Here is a 21556-nt window from a genome sequence, read left to right on the forward strand (position 1 = left end):
CTCAGATCACTAGCAGAAAAACGAGACAGACTATTTTCCATCTGTGTGTACTTCAGAAGACACTCTTAGTGAGGGAAAAGTTAATGTTTTTCAGCTGCTGCGCAAACATCATAAAAGTTTAATTTCATGAATGAACTTACCCTTTCATGTCTGACTGGTGTTTGCTCCTTCCAGTGATGAGGGAAGGCCGGCTCACCCTTAGAAGAGGCCACCGGTGGAGGGCGCGCGTAGGAATGTAAACTTTTGCTAGTAGCTATGATGTGTACAGGAGATGATCTAAAATAAATCAGCCACTTTAGTTACAAAGCAAATGTCCTTAAATTAGGGCTTTCCTTTTGATGAAAAGAACTTCACATTCACCACACCAGTGTTATTACATGTAAGACACCTATGGGAAACACTGGTGAAGATAACAAAAATTTCATCTATAGTGTGTTGTATAACTTCTTTCCCTCTTCACACATTTTAAACACTTTTTTTCAGATAATATACTTTAAATTCCAAATTACTGTTTCCTTCATTTATTCACTCATTTTTGTATCACTAAATACAAAAAATATACAGTTTCCTTCATGAAAGATGATGCCCCCTCGTGTAGGGCTCCCTGTCCCTTTCTGTCTTACTCTGATGTGGTCACTAAATTTCAATCTGAACAGGGCCTCCAAGCTCTGTGTGACAAACTCGGAACTCTTTAGCTACCAACCACCTGCAGGCTCAATGAATTACCTGAAGCTGAGATGTTTAAACTTATTATAGTAGAAAACAGCCTATTTGCAAAGCAGCTACACATAAAGCCAGCTACTTCAACCCCCAGGATCACCTTAAAAAGCAAGCTACTTCTTCCCCCTCTTTCCTGTCAAAGGTCTCTTTACCAGGCAGCACTCCCTTCAGAGTACATGGGGCTCTCAAGAACACACTAAGATCCTTCCCCCAAAAACGTATGGGAGGGGTAAGAATAAACAGCAGGCCCATACAGGGCAAGCACTAATGTGCACTGATTCAGGAGACTGGAAAGCAGCAGAGAAGACTTAGGGTCAACTGAAGGTTGGGACAATGCTCCATGTCAGCTAGGGATCTGGTCTTTAACAGAAAAATGTCTGCAGTGTCTGTACTAATCCTCTTTCTAACAAGAGGAGGGCATCTTTCCTCCTTACTTTCCAATTCTGCCCTTACTCTGTGAGAAATTTATTAGTCCCTCGATTTTTCTAATCTTAACATTTTTATTATACCTTTGCAGAAATTACTCTATATATAAAACTATACTTTGTTTTCATGTTCACATAACTTAAGTAAAAACCCAAGTTAGTTTCCACGTATTTTAGCATACTCTCCAACCAATTTTCAAAATATAAATACTTAAATGTTTCATTTTTTATTTCTTCCTTTTGTTACACATTTACATATTTATTGAGTGGCCAAACTGTTGAAAATTCCTTAAGCTCATCCCTGCTTTCTTAATAAAAGAAAATTCAGTTTATCAGTTCTTCTGTATAACCATTTAAAAGAGAACAACATAATGTTCTAAAACGTGTGTGGCCTAAATGCTCTATAAAAATTAATATACTAGATGTGTCTGAATGACTAACACCATGGCCTCCTTATCCCTCTATCTATGCAAGCATTAATATAAATTTTATCTGTCCTCAACCCCTTGACACACTACAGTTACAACTTCAGACATCCAGAAGCTCAATAACTAACAGTGTGACAATCTACAGGAAGTCGTAGAGAACAGCTATGGACCACTGACAGAGTTAGAAGCCGGGAGAACAGCAGAGTGTTACTGTGCCTCGTTCCCGAGGAAGAAGGGAAGCACAGAAAATGCGGTGGGGAACTTACACCTTTAAGGAGCTACTCCTTTTAACTATTTTTTTTAAACATTAATTTTCTTCTGAGGGCTTTACTCAGCTTTCCATCAATTATTAAACCTCTAGTTTGTTGTGAAAAATGAAAATTACTATCTCAACTAAAATTGGGGGAAAAGGAAGTCCAATAGTAAAATCTGGATTTTCTGTTTTTAATTATAAAAGAATTTTTCATTTTTTGATTCTTAAAGATTACAATAAAAACTGGTACAATAAAGGAAGAAATACTTTGAAAAGTCAACTTTTCATCCTCGTGGAAATTTTCATGGTCTTAAACTGAAGTTATTTAAATTGAATTTGCTCTAATCAAGACCAATATCCTGCTGAAGAGAAGAAAAGCAGGATAACTTGATGGGATGCAAGAAAACCAAGGCTCCACACCTAACAAGTTTATTTTTTAGCAAAGAATTATACTAACTTACGAACACTACCAAAATTCAGTTATTCCTACATCAGTGTATATGGACCCTGGTCTACCCACCCACATGAGTGCAAATCTGGGTTACTTCTCTTCCTTATAAAGTATCATATTTATCTATGTCTTTTTAAATAGTCAACTTTATAAGCTGGGGGATAATTAATAAAATATTATCCATTTAGGTCTCTCTAGAAACCTATATGCAGGTCAGGAAGCAACAGTTAGAACTGGACATGGAACAGCAGACTGGTTCCAAATAGGAATAGTAGTACGTCAAGGCTGTATATTGTCACCCTGCTTATTTAACTTATATGCAGTTAAATCATCATGAGAAATGCTGGGCTGGAAGAAGCACAAGCTGGAATTCAAGATTGCCAGGAGAAATATCAATAACTTCAGATATGCAGATGACACCACCCTTATGGCAGAAAGTGAAGAGGAACTAAAGAGTCTCTTGATGAAAGTGAAAGAGGACAGTGAAAAACCTGGCTTAAAGTTCAATGTTCAGAAAACTAAGATCATGGCATCTGGTCCCATCACTTCATGGGAAATAGATGGGGAAACAAGTGTCATACTTTATCTGGGGGGACTCCAAAATCACTGCAGATGGTGATTGCAGCCATAAAATTAAAAGACACTTACTCCTTGGAAGGAAAGTTATGACCAACCTAGATAGCATATTCAAAAGCAGAGACATTACTTTGCCAACAAAGGTCCATCTAGTCAAGGCTATGGTTTGTCCAGTGGTCACGCATGGATGTTAGAGTTGGACTGTGAAGAAGGCTGAGCGCTGAAGAATTGATGCTTTTGAACTGTGGTGTTGGAGAAGACTCTTGAGAGTCCCTTGGACTGCAAGATCCAACCACTCCATCCTAAATGAGATCAGTCCTGGGTGTTCATTGGAAGGACTGATGCTAAAGCTGAAACGCCAATACTTTGGCCACTTCATGCGAAGAGTTGACTCATTGGAAAAGACTCTGATGCTGGGAGGGATTGTGGACAGGAGGAAAAGGGGAAGACAGGATGAGATGGCTGGATGGCATCACCGACTCGATGGACATGAGTTTGAGTGAACTCCAGGAGTTGGTGATGGACAGGGAGGCCTTGCGTGCTGCAATTCATGGGGTCAGAAAGAGTTGGACACGACTGAGCCACTGAACTGAACTGAGGAATATCAGTTGGAAGATTCCATAATTTTATAGAACAATAACTCATTTTCTTAAACTCTGGTCTGGGTAAACAAAACAGTGGGTTTTTTTTTACCGATGAGAGTCTACTTCGAGAAATTCAAGATTTCAGTATAAGCAAACATATACATAAGACCACATACACTGTGGCGGGGGGGGAACTTAGACCAAAAAGAACCAAATGCAAAGTTGACTAAGTTTAAAATATAATGTTTATTTTAATTATGGCTCTTTAGAAAACTTTCATTTCTCTAAGCAAAAAATATAAATAAAAGTATTCTTGGTCTGATGTATTTCTTGATGACTTTAAACCATTTAAGACTCAGTTCTCATATTACTTTTATCTAATCCTCAAAATATGAAATAATGACTCAGGGTTAATACCTCTTTGATCATTTTAAGATAAAGAGCTTAATTTTAATGACTTTAATTAAAAAAATCTTTATTTAAATGATCAAGAGCATTATTACTTGTAAAACTGCTGCTGCTGCTAAGTCGCTTCAGTTGTGTCTGACTCTGTGCGACCCCATAGATGGCAGCCAACTAAGCTCCCTAGTCCCTGGGATTCTCCAGGCAACTTTTAAAACTAGGGAGGAAAAAAGTGTTTTGTAATGACAAAGTTTTCAGTTAAAATACAGCCAATGTTCCCACCTGTTGTAAAATGAGCACTGCATAAGTGGACTTTGTGGGCTGGTGGCAATATTTGCTAGTTCTGTTAGCCAATCCACTTCATTTTCACGGTAGGTATTTTCTGATATTTCTGAGGTATTTTGGTTCCAAGATGGTCTTGGATATTCTTGATGCGACACATCTGAACTTAGTTGGTATATGGCAGATGGAGTAGGATCACTCTGAACAGCCTGAAGTTCAGGAAGATCATCTGCAAATAAGCACACTCAAGATTATCAGAAGGAAATTACTAATACAGGAGACAAAAGTGTAATCACAGCTGGAAAAGAGGGCCTCAAATTTAGCTAGTTAATTTCGTGAGAGGTAAAGTGTAAATTCAAAATGTTTTTTTTGAAAGAAACAAGTTTCAACTGAAAAAACAATGACATCTTATACATTTAAGGGTCAACAAAGCCTAACAGAAAAGTAAACTTAAATGTAAATGGATTAATGGCTAAACTGTTACAAACTGTTCTGTTTGTGTTTTCTGACTCCCCACCTCCAGTTTTTCACAGGCTCACCTGGGAATAATCCCTATGCTATTCAGACATTTTTATGTTACCACGTTAACAAGGAAAAAGGCATTACATGGGTGCATATATGTACTTATTGTTCACACATCTGAATCTGTTAAACAAGATCACTACAATAAATGAAAACAACAATTTTCAAAGATGCAACTTAGATCATAGGAATGTTTAGGTACTACTTATTCAACTTTATCTACACCAAATTATTTATTTTTAATGAGAAACTCTAAACTCAGGAATATTTATTATTTTCCAAAAAAGTGTGTTCTCAAAAGGTAGTTCATGACAGACTTTCAGCTACCCAAGAAAGAAAACCAGAAAGAGTACCCAAGGACCACTCTTGTTCATGCCAAAACTACACTGTAAGGTAGACTGAATTCTGAAAAACTGAACTGGAAAAAAAAGCCTCTTGCAGGCCTTAAAAACAACAAAATCCCTTTGTGAATTTTGTTTACAAAATTTACACCTGTAAATTCTATGGATCCAATGGGTCTCTTCAATATATAAACCCAGAAGCTCTTGTAGACGTGAGAGCTCTCCTATATTGTCACAATAAAAGCACATACTCATTCCTATACAGGGAATATCCCAGAATAACTCACTAAAACGGAAATGTCTGACAAGTACTAATTCAGGATATCCATTCATAAAACCTACTAGAAGGTATCCCTTCCTTCCCAAAGAAGCCAAAACACACCAACTGAAGATAATTCCACTCTGTAATGCTCATGGTGATGGAGCTATTTCCCTTCCCTCATTGCCAACATCATTCTTTGACTATCATCTGTGTATTAACTGTGAAGGGTTCATCTCTGTCTTTCAAGTTAAGGAAACTACGTTTAAACTGAAGTCATGAGGGGCTGTAAAGTTTTTGACCTCCTGAGCCCTAGTTCCTGATTTCCTTCTGAAACCAACTAACATGCGACAATGGAGAACCAAGTAATTGATTGAAACGATACTTTCCACTCAATAGTAACCACAACTCAATATTTTGAGCTTAGCAAACCCTTAGCATGCCAACAGGTTATGTCTCAAGACCTTTAAGATCTTCAAATTCCCAAAGAAGACTCTACCACATAACCTCTTTTATTTCATCATTTATATAAAATGAGGACAATCACATCTTGGATTTTGTGAACATCAGGCGAAAACGCATGTTAAATGGGGCAATGCCAAGATGAAAAGTGGGCAGCAAGACAAGCTCACTCATCGGCTGTTTATTCTCTTTAACACTTACCTCAAAGCAGTAACATTCAAAGTCATACTTCAATACACCTACACAGTTCTATATATCATGCATCTTTGGAGTAGCTCAGCAGTACTGATAATTACAAATGTCCAATCCTCCAGTTTCAACTGTCCACTGGAATTTCCCCCATCATACCAACAACCCAGGCATAAAGGCATAGCCAGCATAATTTGCTGAGCTTACATGGATATTTCAAAAGTAACAGCTTTTGAAAAGCCACACCGCAAGGTTTTCATAAGGTGTTTAAAGGCTCATCTTAACCCACAAAGACAGTTGAGTTTGAATTTGTAAATGAGTCTCTATGATAACCATAAATAGCCCAAAGTTATGTTGGTTTAAATAATACTTTATAAGCAATAACAAGAGAACACTGAAAGTTCCTAGTGTACAAAACTTAACACACTTTTTAGCAATTCAAAGTGGGTGGAAAAGTTAGCTAAACATGAAAATTAATCCGAATCTCAGTGAAGATCCCTAAAAACTTAATTTTGTTTACCAAGTTCCATGTGCTCATCACAAGAGTTGTATCCAGGAGAGGACGGCAACGTCTCCTTGCACTGCAGCAGCTGCAGCGAGTCGCTCACTCCTGGCGCTCTCTTGTCCATGACTAGCAGGAGCTTCTGCACCGCATCAGGCATCTGGTTGCTCTTCACTTCCCACACCATGTTATGGCGCTCTGACTAAAAATGACACAAGAACAAAAAGTCAAGTCACGTGGTCTGTGAACGCATAAAATCAGAGACATCAGTGTTGTACCTTTAATCATATACTGCCATCTGTGTCCCCCTCAAAGTCGCTACACATGGGCCGACTGAAGGTCCATTCTATTTGGCACCTTTTTCGCAAGATTCCAATTTCTCTATTTATCAACTGTGTTCACTATTTTGTTTTCTCATCTTCTGAAAGTGAACAAGTATACTGTTACAATCTCTAAAGAACATCTGAGAAAGAGTTTCTTGGGATTTCCAGTGGTTAAGACTCCATGCTTCCATTGCAGGGCCACAAGTTCAGTCTCTGGTTGGGGAGCTAAGATCTTGTGGCCAAAACAGAAACATAAAATAAAACAGAGTTTCTTAAAATGGACATATATTATACTTCCCATAAAAATGTTTTCTTAATGATAATTTGGAATCTAATCATAATAAAAAGGCTACTATTTTTACAAAGATGTATAATAATAATGGGAAATTTAGCTAAACAGTAAATCTACCATTATCTCAAGCTTACAAAATTGAAACAATGAAGAAAACAATATAAACTGATACACCTAAATAATTTCTCAGCTATGTCTACCAACTAAATTGTTATGAAAGTAAAATGAGGTTATACTTTTTATATTCTTGCCTTTGAACAATGATCAAATCAGTTATTTAATATGAGTGACAGCAGCAGGAAGAGTTCCTGATTTCTCAGGCTCTCCCCCAAATTTCATTTTTTAAAGTCCTAATGAAATATACCAACACACAAAATTCTAACATAGTTTTTTCCTCAAAATAAAACAATAAAATATACTGCTGTTAAAAGTCACTTAAAAAAATAAAGTTGGGAATTCCCTGCCGGTTCAGCGTTAGGAGTCGGTGCTTTCACTGCCAGGAGCCTGGGTCCAATCACTGGTCAAGGAACTAAGACCCCACAAGCCACATGTAGCATGGCCAAAAAAAACAGGCATTAAAAGTCAAGTACCGTAGCCCAGGCTAATCAAAAAATGCAATGAAAAGATATTTAAACCAAAAGCTAAGTCATGACATAATCACCAACAAACACTGTCATTTTTTCTACAAAGGCTTTTTTCATGAATTTTCTTATTATGAAACATTATCCTGACTACAAAACATATGATCACTGTGGGTAAAAAAAAAAAAAAAAGCTTTTCTTAGAAAAGAAAAAAGGAATTAGTAATTATTTCTAATTCCACCAACCTGAGTTACTGGGACATTTTGATGTTATTATCTAATGATCCAATCTCTTTTTCACAGAGACATCTACATTTTACCTAAACAAAATCATTTCTTTTTCTTCATATGTCATATTATATATAAACGAGACCTTTTCTTAACATTAAGTTCATAAGCATTTGCCTGTTCATAAGCATTAAGTCTTTCAAAGATCTATTTTTAAAAATTAAATTATATATAATCACAGGAATTACCAAAATTTACTTATCCCTCCTACTATTAAACATGTTCCCAGTTTTTTCACTCTTACTTTATACATTCTTTTTTTTTAAGTATTTGCTTACATCTGGTTATTTCTTTGAACTTCCAAGAGATAGATTAGTGGTTGGATGGCAATTAAACATCTTCTAAGGCTTACTCCTTGGAAGTAAAGTTATGACCAACCTAGACAGCATATTCAAAAGCAGAGACATTACTTTGCCAACAAAGGTCTGTCTAGTCTAGGCTTTGGTTTTTCCAGTGGTCATGTATGGATGTGAGAGTTGGACCATAAAGAAAGCTGAGCTCTGAAGAATGCATGCTTTTGAACTGTGGTGTTGGAGAAAACTCCTCAGAGTCCCTTGGACTACAAGGAGATCCAACCAGTCCATCCTAAAGGACATCAGTCCTGGGTGTTCACTGGAAGGACTGATGCTGAGGCTGAAACTCCAATACTTTGGCCACCTGATACAAAGAGCTAACTCATTTGAAAAGACCCTGATGCTGGGAAAGTTTGAAGGCAGGAGGAGAAGGGGACGACAGAGGATGAGATAGGTGGATGGCATCACCGACTCAATGGAGTCTGGGTGAACTCCAGGAGTTGGTGATGGACAGGGAGGCCTGGCATGCTGCGGTTCATGGGGTCAGAAAGAGTTGGACACGACTGAGAGACTGAACTGAAGGCTTTTGACACATACAGCTAAACTGACCATTGCCTTACTTTATTTCTAGTATTTTATTTCGCTTTCATATTTCTGCCTCAAATACGACCCATTTCTTGGGCACTTGGAGCCGGACACAATATAAACTGTAAGATGTACAATGGAGTAGTGAAGAGGGCACTGGGTTCGGTGTAAGGAAACATGGGTTTGATTCCAGCTTGATCACTTACTATATCTATGACCTAAATGACTGAGCTTCTCACTAATTCAGTATCTCCATATGGAAACAGGGCTCATGACACCTGCTCTCTCCTTCCCAGAGCAGTTGTAAAGATGAAACAAAATGAGCAAAATAAAAAGTAAAATTATCTTAAAAAAATTTTTATCTGTAGACTGACATAGGGCAATATTATGCATATTTTGGATACTTAATCTCTTAACAGAACAGTTACTGAAAATAATTAACAATAGGAGCCAGACAGGCAGCTATTCAGCTTTGGTAATTTCCTCCCTGCAAAATATGACAAAGTATCCAACACACCTCAATAAAAGTCACAGATCATATCATTACTTTAAGCAAGTAACAGTTTATCTAAAAGATGTCTGAGGCATTCCCAAGAAATGAACACTGTTCAGTAAGTACAATGTATTATGTAATAATCACAGTCTTATGATATAATTATAGCAAATACACTAGTGTATAACAAACAGCCTCCTACAAAATTGGTGGCCACAACAGATGTGGCTAGTAACACAAATTGACTTCTCAAGCATAAATGGCCAAATCCTGGTTCTGAGCCTCCACTTTCTCATTGCAAAAGCTCAGCAAACTTAGATCAATCTGTAATGTGCAACCCTGGGGGCACACAGGACCATGTCTGCTTCAAACCAATGATGCTGAAGCCCCGCCTTCCAGAGCATGTGATTTATTTGAACTGAGGTACAATCCTGTGCAATGGTTTTTACTTGTTTTCATTCAAACAAACTCCTGGTACACTGGGAGAAGCAGCAGGCTAAAAATTATTGCCATATTCCTTTTTTATCTAAACATGTGTGTGTATATGTAGAATATATTCAGTCATTTAATACATATTCTGTACAAGGCACTCTACTAGGTATTATGTTGAAACTCAATGATGAACAGTTTATCATGAATTTCAAGGAACCTGCACTTGAGTAGAAAGACAGAAGCAAACAACTGCAGTTCTATGGAGGCAGGGCTTGGATATGAATGGGTAAAAAGGAAGGAAGGGAGGCTCCTAATGAGAAACTCACATGAGCAAACTCAGGAGCAAAGTACTGGATGAAATCAGAAGGACATCGAAGCCAAAGGCTAGGGTATCTCCTGGTTGTCAATAATAAGGCTGGAAGGCAGACTGGGATCAGAATCTTTCATTCTAGTTTAGGAAAACTGGTTTGCCACTTCTTTTTTTTTTTTTTGAAACTAGGCTCCTGAGTTTATACATTTGCTACCTACCAGCTATGTGCCCTGGACAATTAACTTAAAATCTTCATGCCTTGTTCATAAAATGGAAATAATAAAAGCACCTACATAGGTTGTTGTAAAAACTCAGTGAGCTCATGTCAAAAGCTTACAATAGTGCCTAACAGAGCAAACTCTCAAGCTTTGGTAGAGTGGCCAGTATTATTATTAGCGACTAGCAAACAATGGGAACCACTGCAAATTTTTGAATAGAAGTCTAACATAATCAGAACTATACTTCAAACATTTTTTGTCTATTTTAAAAAATCATACTGAAATACAATGAGTATGCAAGAACATCTATAATACACAAATACTTAAGGGAGAGTGTTTTGAGAGCACAATATATTCACATTCCCAGTTTCTGTCTATGCCACTCACTCCCAGCTTCCTTTGCAAGAGTCCTCATGAGGGACTTCCCTGGTGGCCCAGTGGTTAAGACAATGCTTCCACTGCAGGGCGGACGGGTTCAATCCCTGGTCAGGGAACTAAGATCCCACAAGCCACAGGGCAAGGCCACCCCCCCCCACCAAAAAAAAGGCAAAATAAGGCCCCCCAATGAAAGCCCCCTCCAGAAAAGCAGCAAGGCACTCCCCACCCCATGAAATACGTGGTAACTGGTAGTACCAGTGCAGATTCCTCCTTTAGTAATGCCCCAACAAGAAAGAACTAGTTATTCTAGGTGGGTTCTTGGCGCAGCTAATATTAAGTTTAGTCAATTTTAACCCTTTCCACAGAAAACTTTCTGACATCCTAAGGATACAAGACACAATTTAACCTGACATGACTCAAATTTCATAGGAACATCTACTGGACATCTCACACACAGAAGTGATCGGCATAAATCAGTGCAAGCTGCAATCTCAACATGAAAACCTTCTCACTTTTCCCCAGAGTTGCACTGGACACGTATGCCTCCTCAGCAGAGCTGCAGTCAGGCTGTCGTGTCCCCACCGCCCGCAGGACTCTTCCCAGCTGGGTCTACCCTCCCCCTCAGCAGGTCCCGGTGCCCAGCCACCATTCAGTGCACTCACATCTCCTTGCAACTTCTAGCATCTCTTCAGCACTCTTAGGAATCTACCAACATCCCATCACAACACACCTTAAATGAAGGTGGAAGAAACATTTTGGTTTCAAAACAAAGAACAAAAGTATCACAGAAGTATTTGTTGAACGTGAGTTCTATGTGTTTGCACCTGTCACTGTTTGTACCTCTTACTGCACAAGGCTATCAAAAGTTTGGTCTTGAGATAGCGGAGATTCTCCTTCTCTAAACCTGTACAGTAAACAGAGTAACAGACTTGAAAATCTGACCATTTTCTCTTTAAAAAAAAATAAATAAATAAAAGTTGAGAAAAAGGTAATCTAAGGTAGGTTAACTTAACCTCAAGGTACCTCTACTGATCTCAGAAGAGCTAGTTGGAGGGGAAAAAAAAAAAAAAACATGCAATCAAAATTCAAACCAAAGTTTTTTGCCTGTTTTTGGCAAACTATTTGGGAGAAACAAGGCCTCTGATACAGTAAAGGAACATCAGAGAATCCATATTCAAAATAACTCCTCACATACATCACACCAATTAAACATTCATTTTTAGAAACAAGCTTCTCTTTCAAACTTTCCCTGGTAAAGCTAACACTGTTGCTCGTTCACGCTGTTGTATGCTGCTTTGGTATTATAGGATTTGACACGGCAAGCCTGGTGGGCTGCCGTCTACAGGGTCGCAGAGTCGGACACGACTGAAGTGACTTAGCAGCAGCATACTGTGTTTCAGCTATCTCTGCACATGTCAACTCTCACTAGACTGGTGATTTTCAAAGAGTAAAATTTTCCAGCAGTTGTACTCTGAAATGTCATGGTCAATATTACAAATTTTTACTGGGTGGAGATGAGACAGCCCTATTGCATCTGTTTTGCAAACTTTCACAAGTAAATATCCACAAAATCTCAATGAAAGGAAAGGAAGAGATGACTACAAATGACCAACTTTCAGTGAATGAAAAAGGAAATTAGGTTTTACTAAATGCCTACCTGCCATTTGTCAAGCATTTCCACATACTTCATCTAATTTTGTATAAACTTCAAATCATATAAAGCTCAGAACAAATTACTGTTCTGGATCAGGAGGGACTTCCCTGGCAATCCAGTGGTTAAGACTTCTGTGCTCCCACTGGAGGGGGCAAGGGTTCAACCCCTGGTCCCTGGTCGGGGAACTAAGATCTCACATGGTGTGCAGTGTGACCCCCAAAAATAAATACTATTCTGGATGACAAAAACAGGGCTCTGATGATTGAATCAGACCATTTTCCCTTCCCCCTGCCCCCAAAATGAGAAAAAGGACAAAAGATATAGACCAACACAGATTAGACATCTAATTTCAATTACATTCAAGTGCCTGTCCTTCCCTGAATCTTTATCTTTTCATCACTATGGATAAAGGAAAAGGATCCTCTCTGTGCCTCCCATAATCCCGAAGGACTTCTGTATGAAACTCCAACTCTTTGGGGGAAGGAGGTGAAGAAACGGTAATTTACAATTATTTTACATCTCTAACATGAGAAATTGAGGTGGTATTTAAAATGTATTACACAATCGCAAGCTAAAATGAACCTCCATAACAAACTAGATTAAACACAAACTACACCAAATGCAGTTGAGGGCCTCTATGCAGTTCTTTCAGAAACTTCAAACCAAAGAGTTCAGAGAGATTTCTACAACTCTGGTTTGCCATAATGTTAACAGGGGAAAAAATCCACATCCCAATAGTGGGTGGTATTCTTTCCATAAAATGTTACTGTAGAGTATCACTTACTTATAGTGTCATTTCTATATATAAAGTAGAAAAAATAATTTTCTTCTCTAATTTAGTTGATCGAATTTTTCACAGCTAAATTGGTAGTAGTTTAGAAAAGCTATATGACTATGAACAATTTAACTTCTATGCCTCAGTTTTCTTTTTCGTAAAATGGGACCAGTCTACCTGTATCTACCTATATCATAATATTCCAAGTATTAAAGACACTACGTGACACACCCTCTTAATGGTTCCAAAGCATTCCCTTAACCCATCAGTCACTGCTGCTGCTGCTGCTGCTGCTAAGTCGCTTCAGTCGTGTCGGACTCTGTGCAACCCCAGAGACGGCAGCCCACCAGAATCTCCCCCGTCCAGAGATTCTCCAGGCAAGAACACCGGAGTGGGTTGCCATTGCCTTCTCCTCAGTCACTGCTGCCCAGTGCTAAATACATCTATACAAGTTCTTATTCATTTTGTGCTGATCTGACACAAAATACTGAAACTTGAAGAGAACACCAAACACACCACTACAAGCCATCTGTAAACCTGTTTAAAAGCACTATCAATATAAACAGTACACAAGATAAGTCACTGCACGAAAACACTTGAATCTTTACATCATGTGTAACAACCTGTGAGAAAAGCTTTTCTAAACTACCAAAAACTTTAGAGAAGAAAATTTTTTCTTCTAATTTACAGAAAATGACAGTTTAAACTATGATATGAAGTACCAAAGTAAATGCAGGTCAAAATATGAAGGTATATGATTACTGTTGATGAGTTAGGCACAAACAAGAATATAAAATATCATTAAGAGAATATTTTTCCTGAATTTTGTAATATACAAAGTATTTGTCAAAAATATCTGGTGTGATTTCTCATTCCAGGTAAATATCACTTTCATAATTAAAAGATAATACGTGTAAAATACCTGGCATGGTTTAACACCGTACTAACTTAATTTATGGCAGAAAAATAAAGTACTAATATTTTCATTTCAAACAGAAATACAGAAGACCAGCTAGCTTCTCCCTCATAAAGCCCAGGCTATTTGCACTGAGCATTTAGGTAGTGAGGAAACGGTCCGAAAAAATTAAAATACAGTGGCGGAAACAACTCTTAAAGTGATAGTACCATTTTTGAAGTCTGAGAAGCAAGCATTGTGAAACATGGAAAACTGTGGGAAATCCCGGGAGAAGGTAACTTTGAACTAAGATTTTTCTAAGCTGAAAAAGGTAACTGGGGGACAAGTGGTTCGGGCCCCGCACTTCCTCTGGAGGGGGCAAGGGTTTGATCCTTGGTTGGCGTGACCGGGGAGCCAAATAAATAAAATCTTTTAATTTTTTATAAGTAGTTGGGCTTATAAAACTAAGTAAAATGGAAACCAGGAAGTGAAATAAAAATTTCACTCTATAATGTACTGTCAATTTAGAATTTAAATATTTTGTTTTGGCTTCCTCAAAAGTATAAAACAGCTCCAAAATGTATTGGGTATATTGAATTCTTTTGAATGTAATTCAAATTTCCTTAAAACTTTGTCAACTATTACCTACTCAGCAAGAACTGAGTAAGTTCAATCGTGGAAATTCAACAGTTGACCCTAGTACTCAGCAAGTTAAATCGGAAAACAGCAGAAACAGTAACAACAAAAAGCAGAGACTGAAAGAACTAGCAGTACATCACAAACGTATTATCAGTGGTTAATAGAAAATTATTTACAAATGTTACAACTATTCTAATTCTCCAAACGCAACTTTAATTTCACTAAATCATTGTTAGGAATCACCTGTCACTGCTAGTTAGAGGGAAATAAATCTATAGCACTCAGTCGGAATTGTTGGTAGGACTCCCAACACTTCCTGGTATACACACAACTGACTTTTAACCTCCTCCCTTAGCATCACTGGATCCCAGAATTAAAGACTCTTGAGTGTTTCCCTGCAGTCAGAGCTCCCTTTACAAAAGATTTTTGCTGAAAACTCCTAAAGAATTAACTCTAGGTGAAGTGTTCAAAAGAATGCACGGCGGCGAGCGAACTCCCCTAGACAGCATGCAGCGTTTGAAGGAGCTACAAAAACCTGGTTCCGACAGTCGATTTCGCTAGTCTTTTTTGTTTTAATCCGCCTGGGGCAGCAGCATAGGTTGGAAGGCGGAGACTGAAATCGCCTGCCAAGCCTCGATCTCGGTCACACAGAGGCAGTGCCTCCCGGTTCACGCCAAGTCCATCCCCCACCCTCTTTCGCCATTCATCGCGTTCCCCTCCCCTCCCCCCATCATGTGACCGCAGCCTGGACTCCAGGCTTGTTTTTCCTCGGCTCAACTCCACCGCGCAGGCGCCAAGGAGTCCATTCATTCGAACTGCGTAACAATGAGCCCCGGGGCCCAAGGGCTCCGCGAGCTTCCCAGTTCGGCCCGAGCCCCTCTCGGCCCCTGAAGAGGCGGCGCCTCACAAGAGTCCTCCACCCGCGGCCGGCTGCCCACCCCGGGCCAACCTCCGACCCTCCGCCCACTCGCGGGGAGTTGAAGTCAAACTTTCCTGGGCAGCCCCAGAGTCGCGTCGGCCCCCTTTCCCCCGCCCAGGCCCGCCCCATCTCCTCACCCGGCCCGGCCACCCACCGCGCCACCCGGCCCAGAGCGCAGTCCTCGCAGTCGCCTCCCAGCCCCCGCCCCAAGACCACCACGGACCGTGCCGACGCGAAGCCCAGGTGAGCTCGCGGGAAGCGCCAGTCCGGTGGGTTCGCCGCAGGCCGGTATCGGACGGTTAACTGCCCCGGCCGTCAGGAAGAGGACAGCCGACCCGAGTTCACCCGGCCGCCAGATACCCTCGAGATCCTGCCCCTCCCTTCCCCACCCCCACCCCTTCCCGAACAGAAAGACAACAAACCGCCGCGGAGTATAAGCAGCCCCGGCGCGGGCCGCCCCGGCCGCGACAACACCACCAGCAACTCGCGTATCCCCTCTACAACTGACGCCGGCCTTCCCGGGGCGCGTTACTGCTCCCGCCGCCGCTCTTAGTCCTCCACCGAAACTTTCCTACTTACCAAACCCGTCGCCATTACCAAGTCTTTCAAGCTTCGTCTTCCCCCTCCCCTCAAACCCCCGGGGGTTGAGCCTCCGCCCAGCTCCTTCGCCTTCTTATTGGCCTGCGGCACTGCCATTCAATCGTTTCTCCTTCCTATTGGTTGGTACCGTGGTCCGTCTCGGTGGGCGGGCTTGTATTGACTTTTGTGTTGTATTTATTGGGGAAGACGGAGTGTCAATCACCAGGGTGAGCGCTTCGGATTGGATTGCTGCCGAGACTCCCGGGACTCCAGCCAAACATTGCCCCCGAAATGGATTGTGGGTTCGTAGTCTGGGTCTGGCTGTGTTTCTCTCCGAGACTGCACGTCGGGGAACAGGTTGGACTACATTTCCCAGAAGTGCGTGCACGGTGCAGTCTTGATAGTAAACAAGAGTCATAGGGACACGTGTATCAGCTCGTTTGTTTTGGTGTCTGGGACAAAAAGGAGGGGGCGGAGGAAGGGAGTGTTTTAAAGCTTTGGCCTCTTCTCTTCCTCTGGGCCTGTGCTAGCACTCAAAGCAGCCTCAAGCTTCTCGCAGTACCCATTCCGGGCCATAAACAGCCAGAGTTGCTCGCAGCTCAGAATTTGGCAAGAGGCCAAGGTATTGTTTTAGTGCGAGGGGAAGGCGATGACTGCACTAGCGGAAACAGTGCTGCCTCGAGGGGGACCCAGTCACCCAGAAATCACGGCCCCAGGCCTGATGGGGATAATAAAGGTGGTGCTGGGGTCCAGTGGGAAGACTTAACATTTCTTTATCCTGAGCCTGGCTTCGCCCCTCCCTGGACAGCAGCTTGCGGTTTCTCTGCGGACTCTGTTCAGTTCACCCGAGATTTTTTGAATGCCGGCTGCGTGCCAGGCACCGAGAGGCTTGGGGATGAACAGTGAGAGAGAAGCTCGGAGGTCTGGACAATTTACAAAACTGTGAAGCGGGAGGTGGGGTCATTACTGTTGACTTTCGAATTGAGGAAAGGCAAATTGATGTTTTCTGTATTTGACCAGCTTACTCGTTGTTTAAGGTAATACGGAGGGATATAATGTGTGACTTAAACGGATGTAATTTGTGAATCGTTATCAGGGTTTCTCTGGTGAGTTTCAGTTTAACCGTTTTTCCTCTCCAGAGGTCTTCCACTGATGAAAGAATGTCTTCCTACTTTGTTTCCACTAGGAGTTCCTCCTTAAGTTACGAATTCTCTGACTCAAAGAGAGGAGGATGGCTTCTTTGGCATTAATAGTTACCTTCATTTTAAACAAGGCTGTCCAGTTCCTAGTCTATAATTGATGTTTTTACCATTCCCATTACAAAGGCATTATTAAGCTTTTTTTCCTTTGAACTTTTAGTGTTTAGTCATTTAAGCTATGCTTTAGGTTTTATATCTTTAGATCATTATATGTATGTTTAAGAGGAGGAAAACATACTAGAGAGAAATCTATAAAGTCAAACTTTTGGAAAGGAGCCTTAAATCCTTGCTAGTGATTCCTTTAAAACCCCTACTTTTCTGGAATTTTTAAATCTGAAAGCCACGGAACAAATATGGAAATCCAAAGTAACTTTCCCATACTGAAACAAGTTTTCAGATTCTTTTAGGGATTCCCTGTTTGAATCCTTAAAGAGTCCTCCCTACCATGTGATCAAAGATGGTATTCAGATCAAATACAGATCAAAGATTCTGTATTCACAAATACTAATCAAATTATTTTGTTTCCTAAAAATAATTCAGAAGGCCAATAAAATGCCTAAATTTTTCCCTGAGTAAAAAGGACAATATTTGTATTTATCTTCATTCAGAGATTAATGGAGTGACCCCAGGACTCAATTGTGGCCCTGCTCTTTTGTGTATTTTTATTTTCTTTCTTCACTTTTTTTAACAGTGGAGGTTCATTGCGCCTCAGAATTGAAAAATTGAAAATATGAACTCCAGTGTTTAATTTCCTGACAAAAAGAAAAATCCGTGGAATTCACTTGATCACTGAAAACTAAAATCTCAGCTATTAATGACTAGCTCCCTCCAGGAAACTAAAAACCTTTCCCACCATCCAAAAAATGAACTTTCAAGAGCTGGTACCACACCATCCCTGCCCCCCCACCCCCCAACACTGCATGAACCATGAGATCTGCTTTTGGCTGAACCTTAACTAATTTTAAAAGGTTTTCTGTTTCCAAGCGTTTAGTAAAAGCCTTAGTGGAGATATTTTTTTATTTGTGAACACAATGGTAGGAAGAATAGCACCTTCACATCAAGCTATTGTACATTATTGGAAATGATTGTCTTTTATTAGTACTATAAAGGTTTTCCTATCCATTCATTCAGAAATACCTATTTAGTTCCTACTATTGGTTGACCACTGTGCTAATTCATATGGATACAAAGATATAAAATATTTTCACATACTCTCATTTTTGTCCAGGTCATTAAATAGAAGAGTAAAATTCTCTTGAGTTAGTTCAGTCATAACTGATTAAATGTCAGTGTTAGAATCTCTGTACCTTTAAGTGGACAATTAGTCCATGTTTGGACTCTCCTGGGAAGCTAAATGCTTACCTTATGCACCTATGTATATTTAATAGGAACCTCATTATTCATTTTTGGATGACTAAGAAAACCAGCCAACTCAGCCAGAACAAAGATCAAAGTACAAAACCAGTAAGATCTCCTTAGAATATAAATTCTACTACTTCACTAAAATATACATAAAGAATTTTTGTACCAATTACTTATTATTTATATGTGATAAAATATAAAATGACATATTTTATAATATAAAATATTTTAGCTCAGTCGTGAAGGATCTGCCTTCCAATGCAGGGGACGCAGGAGACACAGGTTGCATCCCCATAGGTTCCATCCCTGGGTCAGGAAGATCCCCTGGAGAAGGAAATGACAACCTACTCCAGTATTCTTGCCTGGGAAATACGGTCAGAGGAGCCTGATGGGCTACAGTTCATAGGTTTGCAGAGTCGGACACGACTGAACCTGTAAGGGATTTTTATATATACTAAAGAACATTTGTTCATAACATACTTCCATGATAAAACTGACATTAAAAAATCAATTTTGGGAATTCCCTGGTAGTCCACTGGTTAGGACTCAAAGCTCTCACTGCCAAGGGTGTGGGTTCAATTCCTGGTCAGGGAATGAAAATCCTACAAGCTGTAACCAAAAGAAAGTTCAAAAATAAAATTTTATTTAAATAGCATCTACTTCTGGTCAGTGCAAATACCATATACACACATACATATTCCACATAAACTATGCCCAAATATGTTAAGAGTTGTTATCCAAAATCAAAATGTCTTCAGCAATTTGTAAAATACTTCTGTTTTCATAAAGAAACATCAAATTCTAATTTGTTTTTTAAAAACTAGATAAAGCTTATTTAGGGGTGAAATTACTGTATTCCAACACAGTTGGCATACCAATGACCACTGGGCTAAGAAACATAGAAGTTAAAGTACATGACATTGCTTAAATGTTTAAAATATCACTGTTCAAAATGTTAAAAGGTAAGCAAGCAAAGAAGCAAAGAAGAGGAACTCAAAAGCTTCTTGATGAAAGTGAAAGTGGAGAGTGGAAAAGTTGGCTTAAAGCTCAACATTCAGAAAACGAAGATCATGGCATCCGGTCCCATCACTTCATGGGAAATAGATGGGGAAACAGTGGAAACAGTGTCAGACTTTATTTTTGGGGGCTCCAAAATCACTGCAGAGGGTGATTGCAGCCATGAAATTAAAAGACGCTTACTCCTTGGAAGGAAAGTTATGACCAACCTAGATAACATATTCAAAAGCAGAGACATTACTTTGCCAACAAAGGTCCATCTAGTCAAGGCTATGGTTTTTCCTGTGGTCATGTATGGATGTGAGAGTTGGACTGTGAAGAAGGCTGAGTGCCAAAGAATTGATGCTTTTGAACTGTGGTGTTGGAGAAGACTCTTGAGAGTCCCTTGGACTGCAAGGAGATCCAGTCCATTCTGAAGGAGATCAGCCCTGGGATTTCTTTGGAAGGAATGATGCTAAAGCTGAAACTCTAGTACTTTGGCCGCCTCATTCGAAGAGTTGACTCATTGGAAAAGACTCTGATGCTGGGAGGGATCGAGGGCAGGAGGAGAAGGGGATGACAGAGGATGAGACGGCTGGATGGCATCACTGACTCAATGGACGTGAGTCTGAGTGAACTCCGGGAGTTGGTGATGGACAGGGAGGCCTGGCGTGCTGTGATTCATGGGGTCGCAGAGTTGGACATGACTGAGCGACTGAACTGAACTGAACTGAAGCAAGCAAATGAAGTCAAGTATTCAAATTAGGAAATGGAGCACAGATTCCTACACTTTTTCTCTCATGTCTGTCTGGGATGCTAGGCCTTTCTCTGTGTATTTTCTTTTAGTTACCAGTCGAAAGTAGCTAATTTTAGATAAAAAGCCATTAAGATCACAGGACTAATATGTACTTAACTGTGTGGTGTGTGCTCACTCACTCAGTCTGATTCTTTGCGGCACCATGGACTGTAGCCCACCAGGCTCCTCTGTCCGTAGGATTTCCCAGGCAAGAATACTGGAATGGGGTGCCACTTCCTCCTCCAAGGGATCTTCGTGACCCAGGGATTGAACCCATGTCTCTTTTGTCTCCTGCGCTGACGGACGGATTCTTTACTACACTGAGCCACCTAGCAAGCCACTTAAATGTGCTACACTTAACCATTTTTGCTTACATTTACCTCCCCCCAAATTCGCATTATTTCTTCTTTCCATATTTCTTATGCATCTTTTTGTCTGGTCTATATCATATGCATCGTTTTGCCCAGGCAATCAATAAATATTATAGATACCTGCTGAACAGATGAATAAAAGGAAATAAGATACATTTTCTTATTAATATATAGTATATGTTATTTTGTGTAAGTTGCTTTGAACACTGACCCCATTACATATAGTTTCCGTATGGTTTGTGTCACTTGCTGTGTCTACTCATCACCAAACACTGCAGCTCCTTCAAATTACATAGCAGATCATAATGTGCACTATAGTAATAAAAAAGTGGAGGACATTTCGGTTCAGCTTTCAAAAGCAATTAAGAAAGAAAAGACTTGCTAAAGACGTCTTTATAGTGAGCCCCTCTCCTAATTAAGATATTTGGCTTTTAGAAATGTCATTTGTATACATTTCAAGAATATAGTCATTTTGTAAAGAGATTCACTTGTATTAAATATCAACCTTCCACCTAAACGTGGCAGTGCAGTTCCAGGGATCCAGGACTCACTCTCTTGTTCCTCAGCAGGACTGTGGTCATGGTAGGTTTTAGGGCAGAGATGGAAAATCAGGAGTTAGAAGCAACTTTATCCAAGGTTGTGCCTGGGCGTATTTACCGCTCATGAACTCATTCAGAGGTTCTACTTGGTGAGTTTTTATCATGTGAAATATGTAAGACATTGAGGATTCCATTTCTAGGTGGTTACAGTCAAAAGTGAAGGCAGCCTTTATTTCAGAGTCCA

The 21556-nt window shown here is 40.0% G+C and overlaps 1 protein-coding gene across 3 annotated transcripts in view; it reads right to left on the reverse strand.

Moving 5' to 3' along the window:
* The window catches only part of HBP1 (HMG-box transcription factor 1), a 30619-nt gene extending 14457 nt beyond the window's left edge, over nucleotides 1-16162 (reverse strand). The window contains exons 1-4 of one of the 3 annotated variants that reach the window (XM_070369614.1): nucleotides 15893-16007; nucleotides 6415-6598; nucleotides 4122-4350; nucleotides 141-276 (exon numbers count right to left, since the gene is read on the reverse strand). In XM_070369614.1, the coding sequence (XP_070225715.1) occupies nucleotides 141-276; nucleotides 4122-4350; nucleotides 6415-6583 (534 nt within the window). In that variant the 5' untranslated portion in view covers nucleotides 6584-6598; nucleotides 15893-16007. Of the gene's footprint in view, nucleotides 1-140; nucleotides 277-4121; nucleotides 4351-6414; nucleotides 6599-15693; nucleotides 15717-15892; nucleotides 16008-16049 lie in introns of those variants that run through there. The other 2 variants (XM_070369615.1, XM_005901433.2) reach the window with 2 other exon arrangements.
* Between the last annotated feature and the right edge of the window lie 5394 nt (nucleotides 16163-21556).

The sequence above is a fragment of the Bos mutus genome, chromosome 4 (genome assembly GCF_027580195.1).
Source record: "Bos mutus isolate GX-2022 chromosome 4, NWIPB_WYAK_1.1, whole genome shotgun sequence".
Classification (NCBI taxonomy): domain Eukaryota; kingdom Metazoa; phylum Chordata; class Mammalia; order Artiodactyla; family Bovidae; genus Bos; species Bos mutus.